The sequence below is a fragment of the Triturus cristatus genome, chromosome 6, assembly GCF_964204655.1.
Source record: "Triturus cristatus chromosome 6, aTriCri1.1, whole genome shotgun sequence".
Taxonomy (NCBI): Eukaryota; Metazoa; Chordata; class Amphibia; order Caudata; family Salamandridae; genus Triturus; species Triturus cristatus.
In genome coordinates this window covers 33,013,030-33,036,816 of record NC_140589.1, presented here as the reverse complement: position 1 = coordinate 33,036,816, position 23,787 = coordinate 33,013,030, and the positions used below count along the sequence as shown (strand labels likewise).

Below are 23,787 nucleotides of genomic sequence, written 5' to 3'. Positions count from 1 at the left end.
GAATGAGACAAAGTTCATGGTCACAGATGCAGGCTCAGACTGGAGCTTTCAGAGGCAGAAGGCAAGAAGAGTTTGATGACAGAATCAGGGCCTACTTGCCTGGACTGCAAAATGGAGTAACTGAGCCATATAAAGCCGGTGGCCTTTCATATTTAGGAATGGAATATCCGGCCTATTCATGGCGGATCTGACAGAGGACATGTTGACGGTGGACGCACATGTATTTGCGTCTTCATAACTGGAACTGGAGGAAACATACATGTACTTGTAACATGCACATAGAACCGTTGGGGTCCAAGATAGGGGACATAACTGACCAGAAAAATCCATATTTCCACAAAAACACTAGCATTAACATTATCCATTTTAATCACACCCTTTTCCTTTTTTGGTAGCTGCCATGTCTTTCTTGCACTTACAATCTAACAAATTTTCATGACTTTTTAATTCCAAGAATTGAAAAATAAGCATTAGGCCAATTAAATGCAATACAATAATAATGGCAGGGGTTGCAATTTTACACATCATTCCTCTAACCACATCACCAAACCATTCACAAATTTTTGTTATTCAATTTCCAAAAGCACTAAACCATGAGCCAACATTCTCCAACACATCAATCTTATCAAAAGAATTTGCTTTGCTTCACACAAAATATTGCCAATATTATTAATATATTCATGAAGTAGCTTGCAATTTATCTGGCAAAAAGTACAATATTGCTGTAGCTTCAAAACACAGTACATACCACTTTTTTTCACAAGAGGTATTGCCAAATCACATCTATTTGACAAAACCATTGCACGTTTAGCAATTATCTTTTCATTCATTTTTGTTAATGCACCAGCTGTATTAGTTGCCAATTGATCAACCAAAGCTAACAACTTTCTAATCTTCACATCATTCAAAGTAACAGCAATAGGAGGAATCAGCACACCATAATTTCCATCAGCACTTATCCAAATCCATATTTCACTGTTCTAAGGCCAGTTCCACTTATTCCTCTTATATGATACACTCTGGGGAAAATTAAAGCCAAGTTACGGTTATCCACCAAATCGAGGGCGAAATTTAAATAAGCGTAAATTCCTCTATGCTAAGGCTCCGCACCCTTCATATATGATTCATCAACCACAAAAGTATAGTTACATGCATTTTCCCAAATCATTTCAAATGTCTTTGAACTTTACGATTTCACATGCATCATACAAAGAAATAATTTCTTACCTTGTTTAAATGTAGGTATAGGATTCGTCTTCAGTTTTCTGAATTCCTGTTAAGCTTCTTCTTGTAACTCAATCCCTTTCTCTCCTCCCACACTTCTACAAATTTTCCCTTTTCTTTCAATACATTTTTTAATAAAATTGTGTTCTACACCACTCAATCTACACACACACTCTTCTCATTATTGATGTTAGTTTTTATGTTAACTTGTCTAATTGGTGCAACAGGGTTTGTATAAGAACCTAATACCACAATTGTAAGCAAATCCTTCAATAAAGGATGAACATTTTTATCAGTAAAGATCTTGACTACAAAGAATTGATATGAAGACACTGCATGCTAAACGATAGGAGAATGGAAGTTGACTATGGATTGCCACTCTGAGACAGAGGTTAGCAAGTATGTACATACATAACAATTAATCACACTCATGTTGACCAGGTATTATTTAACAAACTAGTATTTATTTATTTGAAAAGTTTTATGAAACACGAACAAGACCCAGATCGGGTATCAGAGCGCTGTACAAAGGAGGACAATTAGCGTTGCCGTGAGGAGACAGTAAAAGTACAATACAAAAAAGGCAGCATAGGAGGAACCAGGTGAAGGCCCTGCTAGACGAGGCTGTGCAGTTTAAGCAGCGCACTACGCCCCAAGAACGATACAGTACATTTCGAATCAAGTACATATTTCAAAACATATAGAGAAAATGATTGTCAGGCATACATTACAATACACAAAGTAAAAATGATTGTCAAGCACTCGAGGGAAGTGATTATCAATGACATAGAAGCTATTGCTGCTGAAGTTCTTCCAAAAGTAGCCATTTGACTTGTTTCTTGAATGAAGCAGGTGAGGGGTTGGCTCTGATTTCCGTCGGTAGGGCATTCAAGATTCTTGGAGCCAGCCCTGAGAAGGTGCGATTGTAAGTTCTTTTTTTGTTGAATTTGGGTGGTTTCAGGAGTAAGGTATTGGAGCTTCTTAAGTTTCGACTGGAACCAGAGAGCTCGAGTTTCTTTGCCAGGTAAACAGGGCTAATGCGGTGTATAGCTTTATGTGTCAGACAGGCTATCTTGAAGCGGATCCTTGCTTCAATGGGAAGCCAGTTAAGTTGAATTAGGTCAGGTGTATTATGATCATGTTTTCTGGAGCCTGTGATTAGTCTGGCAGAAGCGTAAAGGTGTGTTCACTACAATCTCTAATAGAAATATCTTTATGATCTAATCTTTTATTCTGTGAAACAATATTATTATAATGCAATTCAAATTCAGGTTTAGGAGACACATCCAATTGAGGTGTGAAGGCTCATCAAAATTACCAATATGAACATTATAAAAATTATTCTTTTGCTAAACAACAGCTATTTTTGAATTTGACCATACTGTAAAACACTATCAAAACAAAATCTAAACTACTAAATCAGGTACAAAAATCAAAACATGACACATTTCAAATGTTAATATGTCACCAATAATCAGTTCAACTCAAAAGGAATGTTCATTAGAAACCTACTATCTTTGAATGGATGCCCAATATATAAAACTAACCTCCTTTAGATGTAGGGAATCTGGTTCTAACTAGAATTAAAGTAATGTAGGCATTTGTAAAAATAAAAATAAAAGTAAGTCCAGTTCAGGACTCCATTGAAAATATTTCTATGTTGGTTTTCTCTAGTTTAATTTCACAACATAATCATGCACTAATTGTCTTTCAAGTTAACATCTCTTTGCTCTGGTTCTATCTATATTAAATATGTCTATTACATTACTGCATACTTTCTGTTGAGTACTTTTACTTTTGTAGATCTTCTGACTAATGGTTCTTCTGATCACTGTGATCTTGATTTGAGTTGATACTATTTTACTCCCTCCTACAAACTCAGACCAACCATCTTGGTTCCAATTTTCAAGTACAAAGCCACAACAACTGCATCCTCAGCTTCACTTGCCACTGGATCTGTGCTGTTTTTGACTAAAACAGTTTGATTTGCTCTAAAGTTTTTGAAATTTAATATTTTGCTTTCTGATTTTCTTGACTTTGAATCTGTGCTTGTTCTTTTGATTCCACAATTTAACTTTCACCCCCCTTCCGGATCCTCGTAGTGAACTCAAGTTTGACACTGTGAGTCAGTGGTTGGTGTCACCAATTCTTCATCTGCAATCTTCACCCTTTTACAAGAGATGTATGCTTCCACTGTGGCAAGCCTGTGCATGTCATAACAGTATTCATCACAAGATAAGGTCCACACCATCTGAGCTCCAGGCAGCTCTTTTGAATGTGCTTCTTCACCACAACCAAATCACTGGGTTAAAAGCCATTGCAGGATTCTTTACTTTCCAAAGGTGTGTTCAGATTCACTTGGGGGCAGATAAAGTAATCTACATTGGCAAAATCTTTCAACAGTCCAGAAAAAGGTCACCAGCAATGTTCACAAGAGCAGCTTAGGATATGCAAGGAATCCGTATTGCTCTACCCACGATCAATTCATGAGGTGAGAGCCCAGTCACTTTATTAGTTGTCCTTCTTAAACTCATTAATGCCAGTGAAAGTGACATTGAATTGCACACTTTCAACTACGCAGGATATTTCTGGTGGATTGCTCAAAATAATTATTTGTTCCACACTGAGTGCCATAGACAAAAAGTTCATTAATTCACTCTTTATGCGACTGCCCCTATCGGACTCTAAAGAAGTTGCAAACAAAATCTAGGGATCCACTCCCTTAACAAGAGCTTGACTATAGTTACGTTATCACATCTTATGTTTGGATAAGCCTCTACACATCTGTAAAAAGACAAACAATGACTACATTTTATTGTACCCAATTACATTGAGACATCTCATCAATGTCATTCTGGAACCTGCTGAAAACATACTTTTCCTTGAAAGGTTCATCATGGACTCATTTTAATAAATTGGGCAACATAAATCCTTATTTGATGTGAGATGACGTCCACATCAACTGAAGGATAAAAGTCTGTGGGTTTCATCTTCCTTTTTCCATCTCCTTTGTAAATGTAATAACAGTTCCTCTTCTCCCAAAGATAGTGTACAGTTTGAGATGGAGGGCTCAAATTCCTGACAAAAAAATTCCTAGTGAAAGTGACGTATCTTCTCATGCAAGGGCATACTCAGGGAGCAGAAAAAAAGAAGGATGTCCTCATAATGAATGTCAACATTACTCTATTAGGTCTAAAGCCTACTTACAAGTCTCTGTGGTTGGGTAAGGTAAGGCAGCTTGGTTTGTTTCTCTTGGTAGCCCTGTATTCATACCCTGTCTGCATCTATACTCCATCCATGTCCAGCTCTACCCAGGCTGCTGGCGCAACTTCTGAATACACTAAAAGAGAGGCACCCTCACAAAACCACTTGTTCTATAGGTCTCCAATATGTGTAGAATCATTACTCATACGTAGATTCTTGGACTCCTAAAGGTGTGAGAGTTCCAAGGCCCCCACTCCTCATGGTATAGGCTACTTTCCTCCATGCTCATTCTCAGCATAGATGAGAAAATGTACAGAAAGGCTGGCGATTGACCTACTTCTTCAATCTCTACCAGCATGTTGCTCCATTTGTTAGTGGTAGTGGTCATGGCTCTGTAGAGAGTGACCTGCCATCTCTGGCAGGCTGTGCCCAAAACCAAGCTCCAAAAAAGAAAGTGGGTGTCTTCAATTAAACTTACAAGTTGCAGGAAAAGATTAAAAACAAGAAGTTTTGATAGGGCTGTGCTGTTTTAGGTATGGTGTAAATAAAGAAGGTGCCAATCGAAGAGACAATAGATAATTAGATTGTTTTTGTGAAGGGAGGCTCTGCTCTTTGAGGATGGACTCATCTCAGATAAGAACTAGGGAAAGGAAGATAATAAAGAGGTAATGTTGATTTTGTATGTATCTCTGGCAGGCTGTGCCCAAAACCAAGCTCCAAAAAAAGAAAGTGGGTGTCTTTAATTAAACTTACAAGTTGCAGGAAAAGATTAAAAACAAGAAGTTTTGATAGGGCTGTGCTGTTTTAGGTGTGGTGTAAATAAAGAAGGTGCCAATCGAAAAGACAATAGATAATTAGATTGTTTTTGTGAAGGGAGGCTCCGCTCTTTGAGGGTGGACTCATCTCAGATAAGAACTAGGGAAAGGAAGATAATAAAGAGGTAATGTTGATTTTGTATGTAACAGGGTAATAACCATCACTATGTAAATGGTATAAAGATAAGCATCTCCTATGGTTCAGTGCCACATATGGAAAATCTCTGACCTTTGAATTTGCTGCAATACATGTACAAACTGCCTGACTGTGTTGTAAGATAACTGGGCTCGGACTACCCATCAAAAAAGACAGTGGATGCTGGGAGAGGCATCATCTCAAAATAAAAACAGAATTTCAAGCATGTTGTAACTGAGTACAATCATGGCAGCTACAGTGGAACATGGATGCTACTGCATATGAAATGGCTGCCATACTAGAACATGGATACTATTGTATCAATTACATCTCCGCTGGTAAAATCCATATTTCTCCTGAATTCACTTTTTCTTTAAGATCTCTAACCCACAGCCCCTCTGTTACCCGAATACTATTGAGTAGGGAAATAGTAGCACCTCACATTTACATCAGCAAAAAACTGTAAAATTGTGATAGTGACCACTATAATATGCACAAAAATGTTGTTTTCAATCTCCTAACTGGACCAAAGAGGAAGCCCATCAAATCATCGTCTAGTGTGATGTTTATACAGTGCATTGCTGTGTTGTAAAGGCAGTCTCCAAGAAGAAAGGATCAGATCTAGTACAACAACCTTACCTACTACTAAAGTAAGGTATTCAACTTAATTTACATCTGTGGTTGACCTCGCCTTTGGACAAGAGGTAGAAACACCACAGCCATGACCCATCCTATAGCGACAGGTAATTCTCATGGCTAAATGGTCAGGTAATCGAGATGACCCTACCTACGAAGATTTCAAGTTCTTACCCTACCAGGCACAGAACCTACTGGATCAAGAATGGGTGGACTCTTTTTCTGCAGGTAACTTCCTTTTTTCTCATAGTCTTACATTCATGCCTTTTACAGTGGTTAAAGGGACATTCAAGTCTTACTCTGCCAATATTCACATGGTCAAAACAACAATTTGGGTTATTGTGATCTGAGGGGCTTTATTAGGAAATCTGAGTTTTTGTTTCCCACTTGATTCTAGTCATTGATAAGTGTGCGCTTTCGGTTGTGGGAGAGAGTGTAAGCCTGATGTTTGAATAATCAACACTCCTGTTGGAAAGGTAAAGACAAGTGCTAAATAAATTTAAAGGCAAATAGATAAAAAGTTGTACAGCAATGGTTGACCAAAGAACAGTCACTACTTTGTCGAATCCCAATGGGCGAAGAAGACATTCTTTAGGTATTTTCTGACCACATCTGGTTATGATGAGGTATGTCTTTAGTTCCACTGCTAGAAGCTGCTTCCAAACTCTCCAGTTACTATAGTTTGACACCTATTGTACACTGTGCTTGGCAACACAAGTAATGTTGATTGGGGTCTAAGAGAAGCAGTGAGTAAACAAATTCCTCACAAAAAAGTTAAACTTAAAAAAGCGCCCCCTTTGATGGTTAGCAGAGCTTGGGAGTTGAACTACCCATATGGTAAAGTTTTGGCAGCTTCTGATTGGTGTTTCTTATCTTACAGGTGTAGAATGGGTGGATATGAAGCACCGCACCTTAGCCGGTTTCCTAACGAGTATGTACTGGAGCATTGGGATTATGTTTCTGCCTCTGGCGGCGTACATGATACGGGATTGGCGCTTGCTTCTCATTGCTGTTACATGCCCCTATCTTTTGGGCATCATCAGCATATGGTGAGTGAATAGGGCCAAAGCAAGACAAAATATGTTTTAGGCTCACCATGCGTACTCAAGAATGTGATCTCAGATATGACTCTTAAAGTAGAACAATATCAAAGGTTAAATACACTCTTATCTTTCAGCAGTGAAGTCACAGACAAAGTGCTGCTAATGCATTGAGATCAAATACTGAATCTGTTGTCATCTACCTCTATATGCTGTTATTTTGTCTTGCTGTCTGCTTTTAGTGGAACCATTGACATATTGCTAATCTGCATGGCTACAGTAACAGTTGTATTCAAAATCCACTCTCTTTCTGACAATCATTTTAATGTGTTCACTGTTCCCTGTAAATCAATCCCAGTATTATCTCATCATGATTATTGGCTCTCTTCGTATATGATCTCTCTCCCAAAGTTCTGCTGAACATTTCCACAGCCTCCGTAGGTGTGCAAATATTTCTCCTAAACCTTCATTCACTCAAGATCTAAAGCTGCAGTAACAGATGTGCACAGAGATACACACACAATTACTTCAGTTTCCTTTATTCCCACAGGTGGATTCCTGAGTCTGTGAGGTGGCTGTTGACCAAAGGCAAAGTGAAAGAAGCTCATACGCTCTTGGTTCAGTGCTCCTCAATGAACGGCCTGGCACCCTTGTCCTCCAACATAAACACTGAGGTGAGAGGGGTGTAGCACTAAACTATAGTGTTTATGCATGAAGCTCTCAGGCACAGTGGAAGTTCTCTCTTTAATCCTTGGCACTTGTCTTGCTCATTCTATTGTGAGGATGAATGCCACATGCCTCCAATGTGGCGTTGGGGATGCTGCAAATGAGTTTAATGAGAACTGTTACTTATTGTGGAACAGCCAGACCTTTAAGTTCTTCTTGGAATGTGAATTTCAGACATATTGATGAAAGGAATTCCGTAAGGATGCAGCAAAACAGGAGACGTTTCCACAACTTACACCATCCTTGGTGGTGTAGAGAACTGTGAGAAGTTCTTGGTGGCCTGAGTGTAGCTAGATGGATAGGAAACAATCTAATTGTGCAACAAAATGGAGACATGTAGGTGGATTGTGCCTTGAAACAACTGGTGTACACTGCAGGAATAGGTTGCATCTTTTTTTTTTTTTTTTTTTATATAGCACGAACTCGACCGGAAGGTATTGGCGCGCTGTACATGAGCACCGTATTTACATTACATATTCAGGTACGGGGAGATTAAGTGATTTGCCCAGAATCACAGGATGTGGACGCGACCTCGAGGCTCGAACCGTGGTTTCCTGCACCAGAGTCGGCAGTTTAAGCCGACGGACCACATCCTCTCCCCGGTTAAATGAGGCTTCTTGTCACCTGGGCACCAGTGCTGATTACAGAACAAATCTGTAAAGGAGTAGGTCAACTGCTTGCAAAGTTGAAAGCCTCTGATCCATTTGTTATGTGCCAGCTTGCTGCTCATTTTAGTGAAACTGCTGAGTTTTCATCAAGAATTGTGTCACAAGTCTATTGATAGGAGTTCAAAAACAATTTAGCTGTTGCTTGCCAACAGAGTTCTAGGGGTAAACCATACTCATGATTAGACTACGACACAACTAACTGATCAAGGTGGTTTACTGCAAAATTCACTAGCTGTTTTCGGTGTCGTTGCAGGAAATGCGAGAATAAATACTTATCCCAAGCAACTTCAGAATGCATGTATACTCGAAGACGGGGCAGGTTTATGTGCTAGAAAGATTTATGGGGTCTCACACCTGTTCTTTCACCACTGCTGTAGGGCTGCAAAGCTGTGAAGATAGTGAGCTTTCTGTGTGTGTGTGTATATATATTCACTGAAAAAACCAGAGGTTTCACACATGTTATAGTTAGCTGGACATTTCACTCGTACAAAACAATTGAAATTCCCCCGTTATAGTTAGTTCAGCTAACTATAACTCGCGCGTCCGCAATCCACTGCTGATGACGTCACATATTACATCACTCATGACATGGTCAGTGACATCACTCATGACATCACTGATGACATCTCAAATGACATCACTGATGACATCACTGATGACATCATCCATTGAGTATGTGTTTCTGAACAATTTTAATATGTTTAATATATATAGGGAAAGGCCTGTTGAAGTATGAGTGGGTGTACAAGTGTGTAAATGGATGATTTTCTGTGGTGCGTAACTGACTCTATAAGTGAGTCATTAAATGTATTTTACTGCAGACTAGTGACTAAACTGTGTAAATGTTTGTATGTGTCTGTATGTTGGTGTATAAGCGGCGGCATAGTTTTGTGAACACCTATATAAGTGTCTATATGAGTTATTGATTGCTTGTCTCAGTATCTGTATGGGTTCCTGAGTGTTTGTGTGGGTAGGGTGTGTGTGACTCTATGCATAGATGTGTGAGTGGGTGATTCTATGGGTGCATGGTTTTAAGAGTGCATCTGTGATGGACTGTATGGTTGAGTGAGTGTATGTATGGGTGTGTTAGGGATTGAATGCATATCTCAGTGGTACATTTGTGACTAACTACATATGTGAAAGGCAGAATATATGCGTGTAAGACTATATAAGTGGTAAATGTTATAGTGTGTGATTGTGAGAGTGACTGTATGGATGAGTGTGTGCTTGTATCAATGATTCTATAAGTGTGTAAGAATGTGATACTATTTTTATGAGTAAGTGAACTTGAGTGTGTATAACCGCATAGGTGAGTAAATGGGAGTGTGATTATTTGCATGGCTGAGTAGGTGTAAGAGTAGCTCTATGGATACTTGTTAGTGTGTGAGTGTCTATATAAGTGTATAAATGCATATGATAGTTTTGTATGGAGTGACTGTAAGTATGAGTGACTGTACAGGTGAGTGAGTGGAGGTGTATGTAGACCTAAGAGTTAATAAGTGGGTATGTAGTTATTGGTATTGCAGTATGTATGGTTTTGAGAATGGAACTCTTAAATTTTGAGTCGGTGTATCAAAGGTTATATTAGGGTGTGAGAAGATGTGGTAATTTATCACATGGATGACGTCATCAGTGATGTAATCAGTGATGTCATTTGAGATTTCATCAGTGATGTCATGAGTGATGTCACTGACCATGTCATGAGTGATGTAATATGTGACGTCATCAGCAGTGGATTGCGGGCACGCGAGTTATAGTTAGCTGAACTAACTATAACGGGGGAATTTCAATGGTTTTGTACGAGTGAAATGTCCAGCTAACTATAACCAGTGCAGTGTGTTTCTAGCAGCCGAAGCAGAAGCCCGCTTAGGTAGATCCAGTACAAACTTGGCGGCGGCATTCTGCACCATTTGAAATCGCATTAACAGACCCTTGTAATGCCTAAATATAAGGCATTACAGTGGTCAAGTCTTGAGCCTATTAATGCAATTACAATTTGCTTTCTGGCTTGAAGGGACAGATAATGTTTGATCTTCCGCAAGATGTTTAGTAAGCCCCAACATGTGGAGATAGTCCTCTTTACTTGCTGACCCATCCCCAGGGTAGGGTCAATCATGACTCCTAAGTTCCTGGCCAAGGTAGTGGGTGTTCGACACACGCCCAACGATATAGGCCACCATTCCGCCGACCAAATGTCCTCCTTTCCTCCTTTCCTCCGAACACCAGAATTTCTGTCTTTTCGCCATTAAGCTTCAATGAATTGCAAATCATCCATTGAGCAACTGCCTCCATACAGTGTCTAAAATTGGAGGCAGCGGAGATGACAGGTTGGGCGAGAGACATCAATATCTGCGTGTCGTCGGCATAGGAGACTACCTCCATCCCATAAGATCTAATAAGCCTGGCAAGTGGGGTCACATAGATGTTGAAAAGGGTCGGACTTAATGCCAACCCCTGAGGGACCCCACAATGCACAGGAAAGGATGGAGATAGGAACTCCCCCAGCTTAACTCTCTGTTCCCTCTGGCCGAGAATAGAGGCCAGCAAACTAAGTACGGGCCCCTCCACCCCTATCTCCCTCAGCCTAGATGTTAACACTGAGGGAGACAGGGTATCAAACGCAGCCGTGAGATCTAGCAGGACAAGGAGAGTGGTCTGGCCCTTATCTACTCTAGTGCGGATGTTGTCAAGCACAATGGTAAAGGCCGGCTCCGTGCTATGCTCTCTCCGAAATCCATGCTGCGAGTGATCCAGAAGGCCAGAAGTTTCCAGAAAGGCTGCAAGATGCTGGTTGAGATGGGTTTCCAGCATCTTTGCAGGAGCTGGGAGCAGCGAAATGGGGCGGAAGTTTTTGAGAACCCCCGGGTCTAATGTGGGATTTTTTAACAAAGGTTTAACCACCGCTCTTTTCCATTGTGAGGGGAAAGTCCCATCCCTCATTTCCCTGTTCATGATATCTAATAACGGAGGCAGAAGTATCTCCTTACATTGTTTAAGGAGTTTCAAGGGGCAAGGGTCTAGAGGAGACCCAGACCTAGTCTTGATCAGGAGGACTTCAAGTTCCTGAAGGGAGAGGGGTGGAAAGCTGGACAAACACCCTGAAAGCACCTCCTCGGGTGATATTAGCGATGAGACAGGTAAGCATGTAGAGGTAGATAGTGCCGACCCCTGAAGCTCTACTGCCGAATATATGTCCACAATTTTAGATTGAAAAAATTGGGCAACATCATTGAAGAGCTGCTGTGAGCTGACAACGGGATCAGGCACCTTCAATGATGTAAGCGTGTCTACGATCTTGAACAGCTCTTTCGGCGAAGAGAGTGAGGAGGTAAGAGAAGTAAAGTACTCTTGCTTAGTTCTTATCACCTCCGTCTTATAGTTCCTTAGGAGGATTTTATGACTATCCCTCTCACGCAAATCCCAACTAGTCCTCCAAAGACGTTCCTGTCTCCGTACTCCCTGCCTAAGAAGTCTTAACGATTCCGAGAACCACGGGGCCTCGCGGAGTAGCGCAATGAGGCTGGAGCCAGTTCGTCAATAGCTGTTTTGATGGCACTATCCATCCTCCCTACTGCAGAGCTTACGTCCTCCTCTTGGGAGATCGCCAAACTGGGCAATCTAGGGGCGAGCACGTCAATGGTTATGTTTTTGAGGTTACGTCTCAATTCCATTTTACTTGGCTCGATCCCCTTGCTACTAACAGTAGCGATCATTAATTCTATAGGGATCGCATAATGGTCCGACCAAGAGAGAGGGATAGGAGTCTCAATGGTCAGCCGAGTGTCATTAGAAAAGACCCCATCCAGCGTATGGCCCGCCTCATGGGTGGGACCCTTAACTAGCTGTTTCATCCCACAGCCAGAGAAAATATCCAATAAGGATAAAGTTTCAATTGACTCCAAATTTTCCAAATGGAAATTCAGGTCCCCCAGAACAGTAAAGTGCTCACAGCCAAAATGTGGCTGTAAAATATAAAGCATGTGATAACCAAAATCTGTTCTGGTCCCCGATGGAAAGCCTTAACAGGCAGACCCACCTTCCACTGCCCCTTAAGTACTTTTCGATTGTGAATGCCTCTAGCCAGTCAGCCTGACTGCTAGAGCACTACCTGGGCTGGCGTCCTGTCAGCGTCCCCTACCTACCCCCAAGATGGCGCCGATATTCCCAGAAAGCGCGAAACGCGCTAGGAAGGACCCGCTGAAGCCGCGGTGAAGGGCACAATTATGGTGCAAGTAAGTGACCGTGATTTTTAAAAACAGGGGGAAGTGTTTAAAATAAATTTAACTAAGAAGACAAAAACGGGGTATTTTTAAAATATAGCACAGCGCCTAAATGCCACAGCGCAGCGCACAGCAATGGAAAGCCTTAACAGCTCATTACTGCTTGTGATTCCCTAGGAGAAGGAGCTGAATTGTCTTTGGGATACAATGGCAGAGCAGCAGTCCTCTTCTGGGAGTGAGCAGGACAGCATTATTAGACAGAGAAAGAGGAAACAGAAGGATTTTTTTGTCTGGCAATATTTTACATTTCCAGAGGGGCAGAAAAAAGTCAATGCTCCATTAGTCACCTGCAGACTTTGTGGGCGTGTCTTGTCTAGAGGAAATCCAAAGAAGAAGTATTCTTTTGGAATTTTCACTATGTTTAGACACATTAGGGATGTACATCCCAAGACTTTTGCTCGACATACTGAAGCAACCCCTCCAGTAAGTCAGCCGAGCACATCCGCAGAAGCTCAGCCGAGTACATCTTCGGCAGCTCAGCCGAGCACTTCCTCTGCGGTAGGAGCGTCACCCTCTTCTGCTCCTCTGGACATTTAGCCTCGGTTTCAGAGAGTACATATAAGGTGCAATACTTGTTACTCTCTTATTGCTATTGGGGAGTCTAGTATTCCTCTAATAGACAATAAGATTGAGCAGCACAAGTGCGGTACCTTTTAATATTGCCATTCTTTCCTTCCTCTGTCCCTGTATTAACACAACGGCTCTTTTAAGATCCACCCTACCTCACAATTTTTTTTATTTACTTAATCACTTTTTAAAAAAAATTTTTTTACCGTGCGCGCACGGTAGGCGCACCCATTTATAAAAAATATATATATATATATTTATTTCACCCTTCAATGTACTTGAGGGACCACAAGGGAAATGAGAAAAGCAGAGTGAGGAGAAGTGAAAAAAAGGGAGTATGAAAGTAAATGTGTGATAAATACAGATATTTCAAACTTACCTGACCAACAAAATATCTTAATTATCAATAAATGGGTTTTTTTTAATTGCTAGAAAAAAGTATTAATTTTCCTAAATTTTCTTTCTCAATCTGTAAAAAAAGAAAAAAAGTATTAATATTTAACAATACATTTTAGAATACAGTACACATATTTTTTTATTTAAAAAACAAATTTTTGCCCTTTTTTTGCTGTTTTCAGAATATATTGAATTTCACTGTAAATCATGAAACCAATTGCATTCAAAAAATTGCGGGCAAAAAAATTAACAATCTGAAAGATTGTTTAAAAAAAGCCCTGAATCTCTTCTCAGTAAAACATACCTTTATAGAAATGTAACATATTTAATAAAAACATCATCTAAAAACAATAAATATTTGCAATAAATATCGTCTGTAAATCTTGTTGCTTAAGCACATACACCAAAATAATATCTCTCAAAGAAGTCCACAAGAGAAATTTTGACCTTTCCATGAGGCCAAATGGTAATTTTTAAATTCTTTTTTGATTAAATATCCAATGGTAATCCAATAAAGTCGCAAAAATGATTTGTTCAGATGTTGCAATTTGTATCTAAAATTTTGGTTTCAGAAAAATTAGATAGGAATTTGGTAATTCTGCAGGCAAACGTTGCTTGAAAATCAATTGAGAATCATTACACAGTGTCTAGCCTTTTTCACATTTAAGATAAACTGTGTAATGACCAGAAGTTATAGAAGGTCCATCATGGAAAATTATTGCAACTGCAACAAAAGTTTTTCCAGATATTGATAATTGATGTCCTGTAAACCTCTTTATTAAAGTGTCCAATTTTGAACCATCAGCTCTACAACATTGCATCATTAAAATTACATACTGTCCATATTTCTTTAAAAATAACGTTGAAAACATGTCTGATTTACATTTAGAACATTCCATGTTGTGATTGGCATCTTTAACTAATTTACTAAAAGTCACTGATTTACTCTCTGGTAATGTTAAATATATGAACCTTTCTGAATCAACATTAGAGCTGCATGTGTTGAAACAGTTTTCACAACTATGTTCCCATTTATAAGAGAGACCAAACATATTTTCTATTTCTACCCCTTCTTCTTCCAGTACCATAAGGATATACATCAAGAATTCCTGTGCATCTTGCTGGACATTTTGAGTAAACTGTGTACATCCCGAACATACATCTAAAAGTTTTCTAACATCAGAAGCACTTTCTATTTTAGTTTTATCAATACTCAGCTTCTCAAAAAGAAAACTCAGCAGAGAACAAAATCTTTTTACATGATTAAGTATTATCTGCTCTTGCAAACTTTCAAGATAAAATACAACATTCAGCACTACATTAGCGTAGCAGTTGACACCAGAGCTATTTTCAAAATGACAACCAACAGCCTCTTGAACACTGTCCTTTTTCTTTTTGCTTGCAATCACATCACTCTCCTTTTGTTTTCTCTTTTGTACATCCTCATTACAGATATTCTCAATTCTCCTTTTCCGAGAAACAACACGTTTTTAAAACACAGGATACTGACCTAAATGAGGAGCATAGGTTCTTCTTAATCTATTATACTCCTTTACACAATTTGCATCAGCACTAACTTTTGAGCCATCAAAGTCTATCATGAATAAACCAGATAATGTTTTCACTCGTGACAAAGCAACATATGCCATACCTTCTTTGAACACAGTAGAACCAATGTTTACAAAAGCACTATCTATAGTTAATCCTTGAGATTTGTGAATAGTTACAGCATATGCTAGAGAAAACGGAAACTGCTTCCTACGTACATATAAGTCTTTTACAAGCAAAAAACGGACTGAACAACGACTAATGTCTTTAACCTCTTCAATCTGATCAAATTTTATTTTTAAAAATTCAATCCCATCTTTTTTCTGGTATTTCACAAAACCCACAACTTTACCCATAGCTCCATTCACTAAACCTTTTTCTACATCCAAATTTCTTCTTAAAAATACTCGACAGTTCATACAAACATAAACATTTTTTTCTAATCCAGCTGTTTTCGAAATGTTCTTCTCTAGAGAATCCAATTTATTTTTCAATTTGCCTGTTAATGTAATAGTAATTCCTTCATGCTGAATTTTGTCCACTGCTTCCATTTTCTTAATCTCTTCCTTTTCGAATTTCAAAAGTTCCTCATTGAATATCGAGCATTCACGTAGTGTTGGCATTAAGCAGATTACAGTATCTTTTTCTGCAATGTTTTGGTATATTTTCTCTGCAACTATTTCTTCACTTGGAAATAAATTATGTAGCAACCGACTCTGTAATGCTTCTCTGCCAACTTCTGTGAGCAGTCTAATTCTGATATCTTTCAGAATACTTGCATAATCTTCATCGTTTGCTTGCCTCATATTGGTAGTGAGTTCTTTGTACTCAAAGAATGACCAAATATTCGCATTACCAATACTTCCTAATGACTTCTTTGTGTCTTCATGTGTCACAGTATTAAACACTGGTTGTCCTTTAACTGGAGTGAGCTGCAGAAGATCCACAAAAACTATAACATGTTTTCCACCAAATAACACGTCATAGTCTCTATTTAGAATTTGCTGCATTCTTAAATGCACAAAGGCAAGCATTAAGTTTAATACCATGCTTACCTCATCAATAATGAGAACTTGCATCTTCTTCAACACTCTTGAAACTTCAAAGCATGCTTCTCCTGTTAGCTTGTGATATTCTATTTTGTTCTCATGCTCCACTGGTAACATTAGCAAGCGATGTAAGGTAATTCCTTTTATGTTATATTCTGCTAACCCAGTTGGAGCAGTAACAACACAAGACAAAGTTGAATCTGTTTTTTGCTGTAGGTAGCTTCTGATGACTTTAATTAAGAAACTTTTTCCAATTCCAGCTTGTCCACTCACATACATCCTGATTGGTCCAAATGATGGCATGAGCACTCTTTCTTTTCATGTAGTAATCCATGATCAATTTTTTTTGTGACTTTTTCATAAATTTGTTTTTGTTCTTCATTCAGTTGCTGTTCCAAATTTGGTAAGTCTATTAAATCTTCCTGAGCTTGATTCATAGCAGTTTCCACTTCAGTCATTGCTATTGCAGCTTCATTTTCTACGATTGGTTGTCCTAGGGGATCTTGACTGAGCGTTCCAGAACTTTGGCTGTCTTGAGAACTGTCTCTAGCTACTTCAGCTGCAATTGTAGCTTCCTGTTCAATTTCTTCATTTAACATTTGCACATAATTTGTGAAAGTACTGCATTCAATCGTATCTTTACATGCATTAAAGGAATCTTCATAGCTGTGAAAATCTCCAAGTAATTCATCCTCTGAACGCCATGGTTTAAACAGCTGTAAAAGTGCTAAGTAGTAAAATTCCTTTTTGTCAGGAGTGTCGCAACTCAGCCTCCTGTGATTAATCAAACTTCCTTTTGTTTGCTTCACCAAACATCCTTCCTCACCATGACTTTATATTTTCCATTGTTGATGTCTTCTGTGGCTTTCCGTGTAAAAATGTAGTTCTGCAGCACTTCATAGAGACACATGTTCTCAAGATGATGACTTCTTTTTGGGTAATATGTGTCCAACATGTTTGATTTCAAAATATCTGAACTTTCCGGGTCATTCTCTGCCAAATATTCAATTTCTCCAACAGATTTCAGTACCAGATTTCGCATTCCTGCAAGGCCTAAACTTACCCAAATTATTCTTCTGGATTTGGAGTACAGACTGGCAGATGATAACCTATCTGAGCATTCGTAGGATCCAATTTCTCGATGCGATAACATCTTTAAACTGAAACTGTATAGCTTCTTACTAACAGTCTTCTCGTGAGAAATCTCTTCCCACATTTCCTTCAATTCCGTTTTCTCAGATTTAGTGATGTAAGATGTGACATACCGAGCAACAGCAATAGAATTGTCAGCAACATACTGTATATCCATGTTAGCATTCCACATGGATAAAATGACTGGGTTGTAGTCATTTATATATTTTGACTCTTCTTTTCTTCTTAGGTTGTACGTATTTGTGGGAGATTTTCTTGTAATAGTATGTCGCACAGCTGACATAAAACTGTTGACTCTTCCTTTTGAAAGAACAGGTCGTGGAAATCCAAATCGACATTTTGTGTAGAATTTTTCTTTACTCTTATACTTTCGTCGACAGTATTTTCCACACCGATGACTTTGGAAACGTAAAACTTGCTCTTTTAAGTTTTTCTCTTCTGTGCTTTTAGGTATAGCACATGTTGCATATTCTTCGATGAAACTTAAAACTGCATCATCAGAATCTGTTCCAAATTTTGGGGCATCCTTGATCCACAACAGCATATGAATATGAGGAGCACCTCTTGCTTGGTACTCTTTTCTCCAAAAGAAATCCACAACTTCTCCAAGAGGTGGATTTTTTTTATTGCAGATGAAGGACATCATAGCCTCAAATCTATGATTGAAATATCTACAAACATTAACCTGATCCAATGAGCACAATTCTCCTGCTGTCTTGTATTGGATGTTTTCAATATTTGAATTTGCCTCTCGAAGAAAATCCAGAAGATCATCCCAAGCGTACTCAGCACAGCTTAGGGTGAGAAACCATGTAGGAGTTCCTAAATTCCGTAACATACATTTCAATTCTCAATGGTGTCGGTACCAATATTCATTAGTCCCACGCTGACAAGCCATTAGATTAATCAATTGAGATTCCAAATGATCATCTCGCTGTTGCACTTTGTTCATAAAATCCTTTGCAGACACATTATGTAGATGTACTCCAGTTTTCAAAATGTGATTTACTGCATAAGATAGTGATGACAAGTCACTTTCAAATGAAAGATGGAACAAATAAGGAATACTTTGACGAAATCTTGGATCTTCTGCATATAATCTTGTAGTCCGATACTCAGAAGCAGGAATCTGTACTGGGCGTTCATCATATCGTCCACCTATTCCTGTAGGAAACAGCTGGGGAAAACAACGAGCTTCCAAACTCTCCTCCCATACACTCACGGGAGTTCCTTGTGCTTTTTTCATCTGAAACAGATCAATAGTGTTTGCCATAACTTCTTTTGAATGAAGAGGATGTATGCTGAAATGTTCATAAATTTCTTCTTCTTTTGACTTATCCACTTTTTCAATTTGCCCAGCTGGTATTCCTGAGTCTGGTAGTAAAACTTCTTCATCTTCATCCATATAAATTGTTTCATACCATTTATTATTTCTTTTCAAATATAAATTTGCTCTTTGTACTTTTCGTACATCTACCAGCTCCTGCCAAATTTTCTTATTCTTTGTTGGTACTCCATTAACCAAAATAACTAATGATTCAGTTTCCAATCTATCTGCATCAATTGTTTCCATATTTTTTTTCAAATCCAATGGCAAATAGACAACTCTTCCTTTTAAACCTCTTTGTAAATCCGAAGGAGGTAATTTACCTGTTTTTGGCTCCATACGCACTATGGTCTGAAACGGATGGACACATTGAATGAGTATAGACTCATACATATTTAAATCAGAAAGTTCTGCAGGAATATCAACCAATTCTAAATTATTATGTACAGCTCTGGCTGGCATTCTATTTTCTTCTAACTTGTTATAACAGTATTTACAAATACGCTGATATTCACCCAAATCAAAACTATTTTCCAGAAATATATATGTTGCAAAATCCTTCCACTTATAATTAGCTTCATTTTCACTTTTTTTATACAGATCAACATTTCTTGTTTGAATTTTGTATTGGCTTCTCTGGCAACAAATACAAGTAATATTTGGTCTTTCATTAGACATGATAGCAAATTTTGTCATTTGATCTTCAAAATTTTTTCTAACAGTGGGTTCTACATTCTCTTCCACATTTTCTTCAATAACTGTGTCATTACCTGCACTTTCTTGTTCCGGACCAAAGTAACAAAACTGAATTTCATCAGTAACCTTCTCTACATCTGATACAGATCCACGGAACAGAGCCCTATTCAACTCATTTAACTTTTGTGCTGGACTTTTAGCAAAATACAATCTTCTCACAAACTTTCTCATTTCTGTATGGTGAACTGCCAGCATCCTAAAATGGTGAAAAACACTTTGGCAAACTTTACTAGAAAGACAAGCCAGAGAATGTCCTTGCAAACCAGTATTCTCTCTCACTCTTCATGGATCTAGTCTTTGAAGCGCCTTAATCTTCTGTTTAACACTTTTTTTTACTATATTCTCTTAGAAACTCACGTAATTTATCAATAGATTCTTGTCGTACAGTACAAATACTACTACAATTCCAAGTGTACACTGGGGCTTTAGGACGTCTCCCCATAACCTCATCAGCTATCACTTCTTCCTCATTTCTTGGAACCATTTTCTCCTTTTCCATTATACAACCATCTTTCACTTCATAAGCACGACCTCTGGTGTCAACTGCATGCAGCAAACTATTACTTTGAAGATAACTCTCTTCATTAAAAAATGGTTCGGTACTTGAACTATGCATCCATTCTCCTAAAAACACTTTACAAAAGTTATTTCTTTTCACTACTCTTTTCGTTTTGCTTTGTGACTTCATTACATTGACCATTTTATCTAATGTACGGATCCTGTTCAAAATTAAAATGAATAGTTTTCTTTTCAAATCTAAAGCCTTAGCTACAATTGATTCAATATCTTTCTTTTGCTTATAAAATTTCACTTTCTTCTTCTATTTTTTCACATCCTTTAGCAAATTGGACATCACTCTTCTCTGAAACATTGTTCTACGAATGTCTTTAAATGCTATTTTTCTTTTTAAGTAAATCTTTATTGCTTCTGATTGTACATTAGCATTTTGTAATTTCTCACTTGTGTCCTGTTGTTTTCTACTTGAAATACTATTTGCAGTGGGGACATTTTTCAAATTTGTTCTTTTTTTGAAGATATTTTTTAAAACATCCTTAGTTTGCTTACCAGAAGACTTTTTCTTTTATACAACATGAGGATCTTCAACTAATTTGGGTCCTCCAGTTGTCTTCAAATATAAATGTTTTTTCTGTTCTTTTCTATTTCTTGATTTTATAGGCATCTTTAATTTATTTCACTGTTGGTCAGCAATACCTGAAAGAAACTAAAAAAAAAATACCTTTATATAATTTAAATGTATTACTGTATTTTTTTGAGCTTTTCAAATCTTATAATACTATCTACCCCTTTCCTACAAGTGAAAAACACAATAAAACCAACACGAATTAAAGCTTCCCCTTTCCTACGAATGCAATTCTAAAAGAACCAGAGTACCACGAATTAAATCTCTGACAACAACTCCTGTGTGCGCACAGACTCATGGTGTGATTCTAGGCAGAAAACGAAATTTGATTTGCAATTTGAAAGCACACTTACTACTGTGGTAGAGCAAGTGATAATTGCTCTAACAGTCTGACACATTTTCATTATATTTTTCAGAAATAGAAAAGAGCACATGCCCAAACAGCTTTTTGAGACCATGAACATGTGCACCCTGAATGACATACTACACTCTAGCAAAGGAAATGAGCCTTGGTGATGTACAATGTATTTGCGTTACTCACTGCTATCTGAAACACCACACAGCGCTCAATAGTAAGCATGACTGTACATGAGAAACAGCTTGCTCTCTGCTAAGATTGTGCTTCTGGAGACTGTCTACTGTCAGGTGCAAAAGAGATCTGCATTGACGCTTGCACAACTGCATAAACACTGGAGACATGGATGTAACACTACATGTGTGGTAAGAGTTAATAGGACTTTTGAACATGTACAAACTACATGACCCATTGCAGGAGTGGAAGGAAAATCTACCATGTTGATGTCAAATGTGTTAGCATTGCCCTCTCATTTGTGACATATTAATTTGAGCTGAATGCTAGCCATCACAGTTCAATTAAACAAACTGCCCCTTTCCTAAGAATGCAATTCTAAAAGAACCAGAGTAACACGAATTGAATCTCTGAGAACAATTCCTGTGTGCGCACAGACTCATGGTGTGATTCTAGGCAGAAAACGAAATTTGATTTGCAATTTGAAAGCACACTTACTACTGTGGTAGAGCAATTGATAATTACTCTAACAGTCTGACACATTTTCATTATATTTTTCAGAAACAGAAAAGAGCACATGCCCAAACAGCTTTTTGAGACCATGAACATGTGCAACCTGAATGACGTACTACACACTAGCAAAGGAAATGAGCCTTGGTGATGTTCAATGTATTAGCGTTACACGCTGCTATCTGAAACACCACACAGCGCTGAATAGTAAGCATGACTGTACATGAGAAACAGCTTGCTCTCTGCTAAGATTGCGCTTCTGGAGACTGTCTACTGTCAGGTGCAAAAGAGATCTGCATGGACGCTTGCACAACTGCATAAACATTGGAGACATGTATGTAACACTACATGTGTGGTAAGGGTTAATAGGACTTTTGAACATGTACAAACTACATGACCCATTGCAGGAGTGGAAGGAAAATCTACCATGTTGATTTCAAATGTATTTGCATTGCCCTCTCATTTGTGACATATTAATTTGGGCTGAATGCTAGCCATCACAGTTCAAGAAAACAAGCTTCCCCTTTCCTACGAATGCAATTCTAAAAGAACCAGAGTAACACAAATTGAATCTCTGACAACAATTCCTATGTGCGCACAGACTCATGGTGTGATTCTAGGCAGAAAACGAAATTTGATTTGCAATTTGAAAGCACACTTAGAGCAAGTGATAATTACTCTAACAGTCTGACACATTTTCATTATATTTTTCAGAAATAGAAAAGAGCACATGCCCAAACAGCTTTTTTATGCTGAATACAAACCATCACATTTCTAAAAAACAAGCTGCCCCTTTCCTACGAATGCCATTCTTACAGAACCAGACCAACACAAATTAAATCTCTGACAACAATTCTTTTGTGCACACAGACTCATGGTGTGATTCTAGGCAGAAAACAGTATTCCTGGGTGATACCAGTACACCTTAACTTCAAGAGAAGACATACTCCATAATATCTTACAAGTTCAAGGCACTTAAATATCTTCCTTATCTTAAAATATAAAACACAACTTTAAAAGTGGAAGGAAAATGTTCCATGTTAATTTCAAATGTGTTAGCATTTGCCTCTCATTTGTGAGAAAGTGATTTCTGCTGAATGCTAACCATCACAGTTCAAGAAAACAAACTGCCCCTTTCCTGCGAGTGCAAGGCTAACAGAGCAAGAGCAACGCGAATTAAATCTCTGATAACAATTCCTGTGTGCACACTGTCTCATGGTGTGATTCTAGGCAGAAAACAGTATTCCTGGGTGATACCAGTACACCTTAACTTATGGTGAAGACATACTCAATAATGTTATGTTATTCCGTTTCATATAGCGCGGCTAATACCCATAGGTGTCCTGGCGCTGTAGAACAGAAAACAGTCCTGAGTAGAAGACGGTGTAACAGGTATTAAGAGGTAAAGAGGCTGGTCTTAAGCGCCTTCCTGAATTCTAAATGATTGGGTATATGTCTCAGGTGTAGCGTTAGTGCATTCCATGCAGTATCTTACAAGTTCAAGACAGTTAAATATCTCCCAAAACACAAAATGTGAAAAACAACTTTTAAAAGAAGAATCACATTTCTATTATTTATATCAAAATGCACCACATACATTTCCTCTCAAATTTATAACTCACCTTTAAAAGTAGTTATTTCAGAAAGAAATGTGGCACTCAAACAGCAGATTATCACAGCAACAATCTCTGAGCTGTACACCTCTCTCTTCTCACCAGAACCAGTTAATGCCAATGTTTCCCTCTCTTTTTTCACACATATACATGTTAACTCCAAATCACAGTGCTTCCCACATTTTTTTCAAATGGAAACACACATTTCTATTGGTTGCAAATTTCAACCCTTTCCAAATGATCCCTTCCCCCAACATGACTTCTGCCTGCTACCATAGCAACAGGTCATGGAACACTGGTGTGAGCAGAGAGGTCATAAGTTCAACACACAATGTTTCTAATCCTTAGAGCAAGAGTGCTTGACTTTTCAAACCTAACAGCAAATCCAAAGTAATGTTCTGTGGGTACACATTTTTCTGAGCCAATACAAAACATGCTTGTAAAAATCTAAACATACAGCCTAGTTTTAA

At 38.4% G+C, this 23,787-nt stretch overlaps 1 protein-coding gene across 1 annotated transcript in view; it reads left to right on the top strand.

Annotated features, from left to right (window-relative positions):
- LOC146813696 (solute carrier family 22 member 7-like) overlaps positions 1–23,787 on the top strand; it is a 259,319-nt gene that overhangs the window by 117,106 nt on the left and 118,426 nt on the right. The window contains exons 4-5 of the mRNA XM_085610184.1: positions 6,896–7,064; positions 7,606–7,729. Of these exons, the coding sequence (XP_085466310.1) occupies positions 6,896–7,064; positions 7,606–7,729 (293 nt within the window). The remainder of the gene's footprint in view (positions 1–6,895; positions 7,065–7,605; positions 7,730–23,787) is intronic.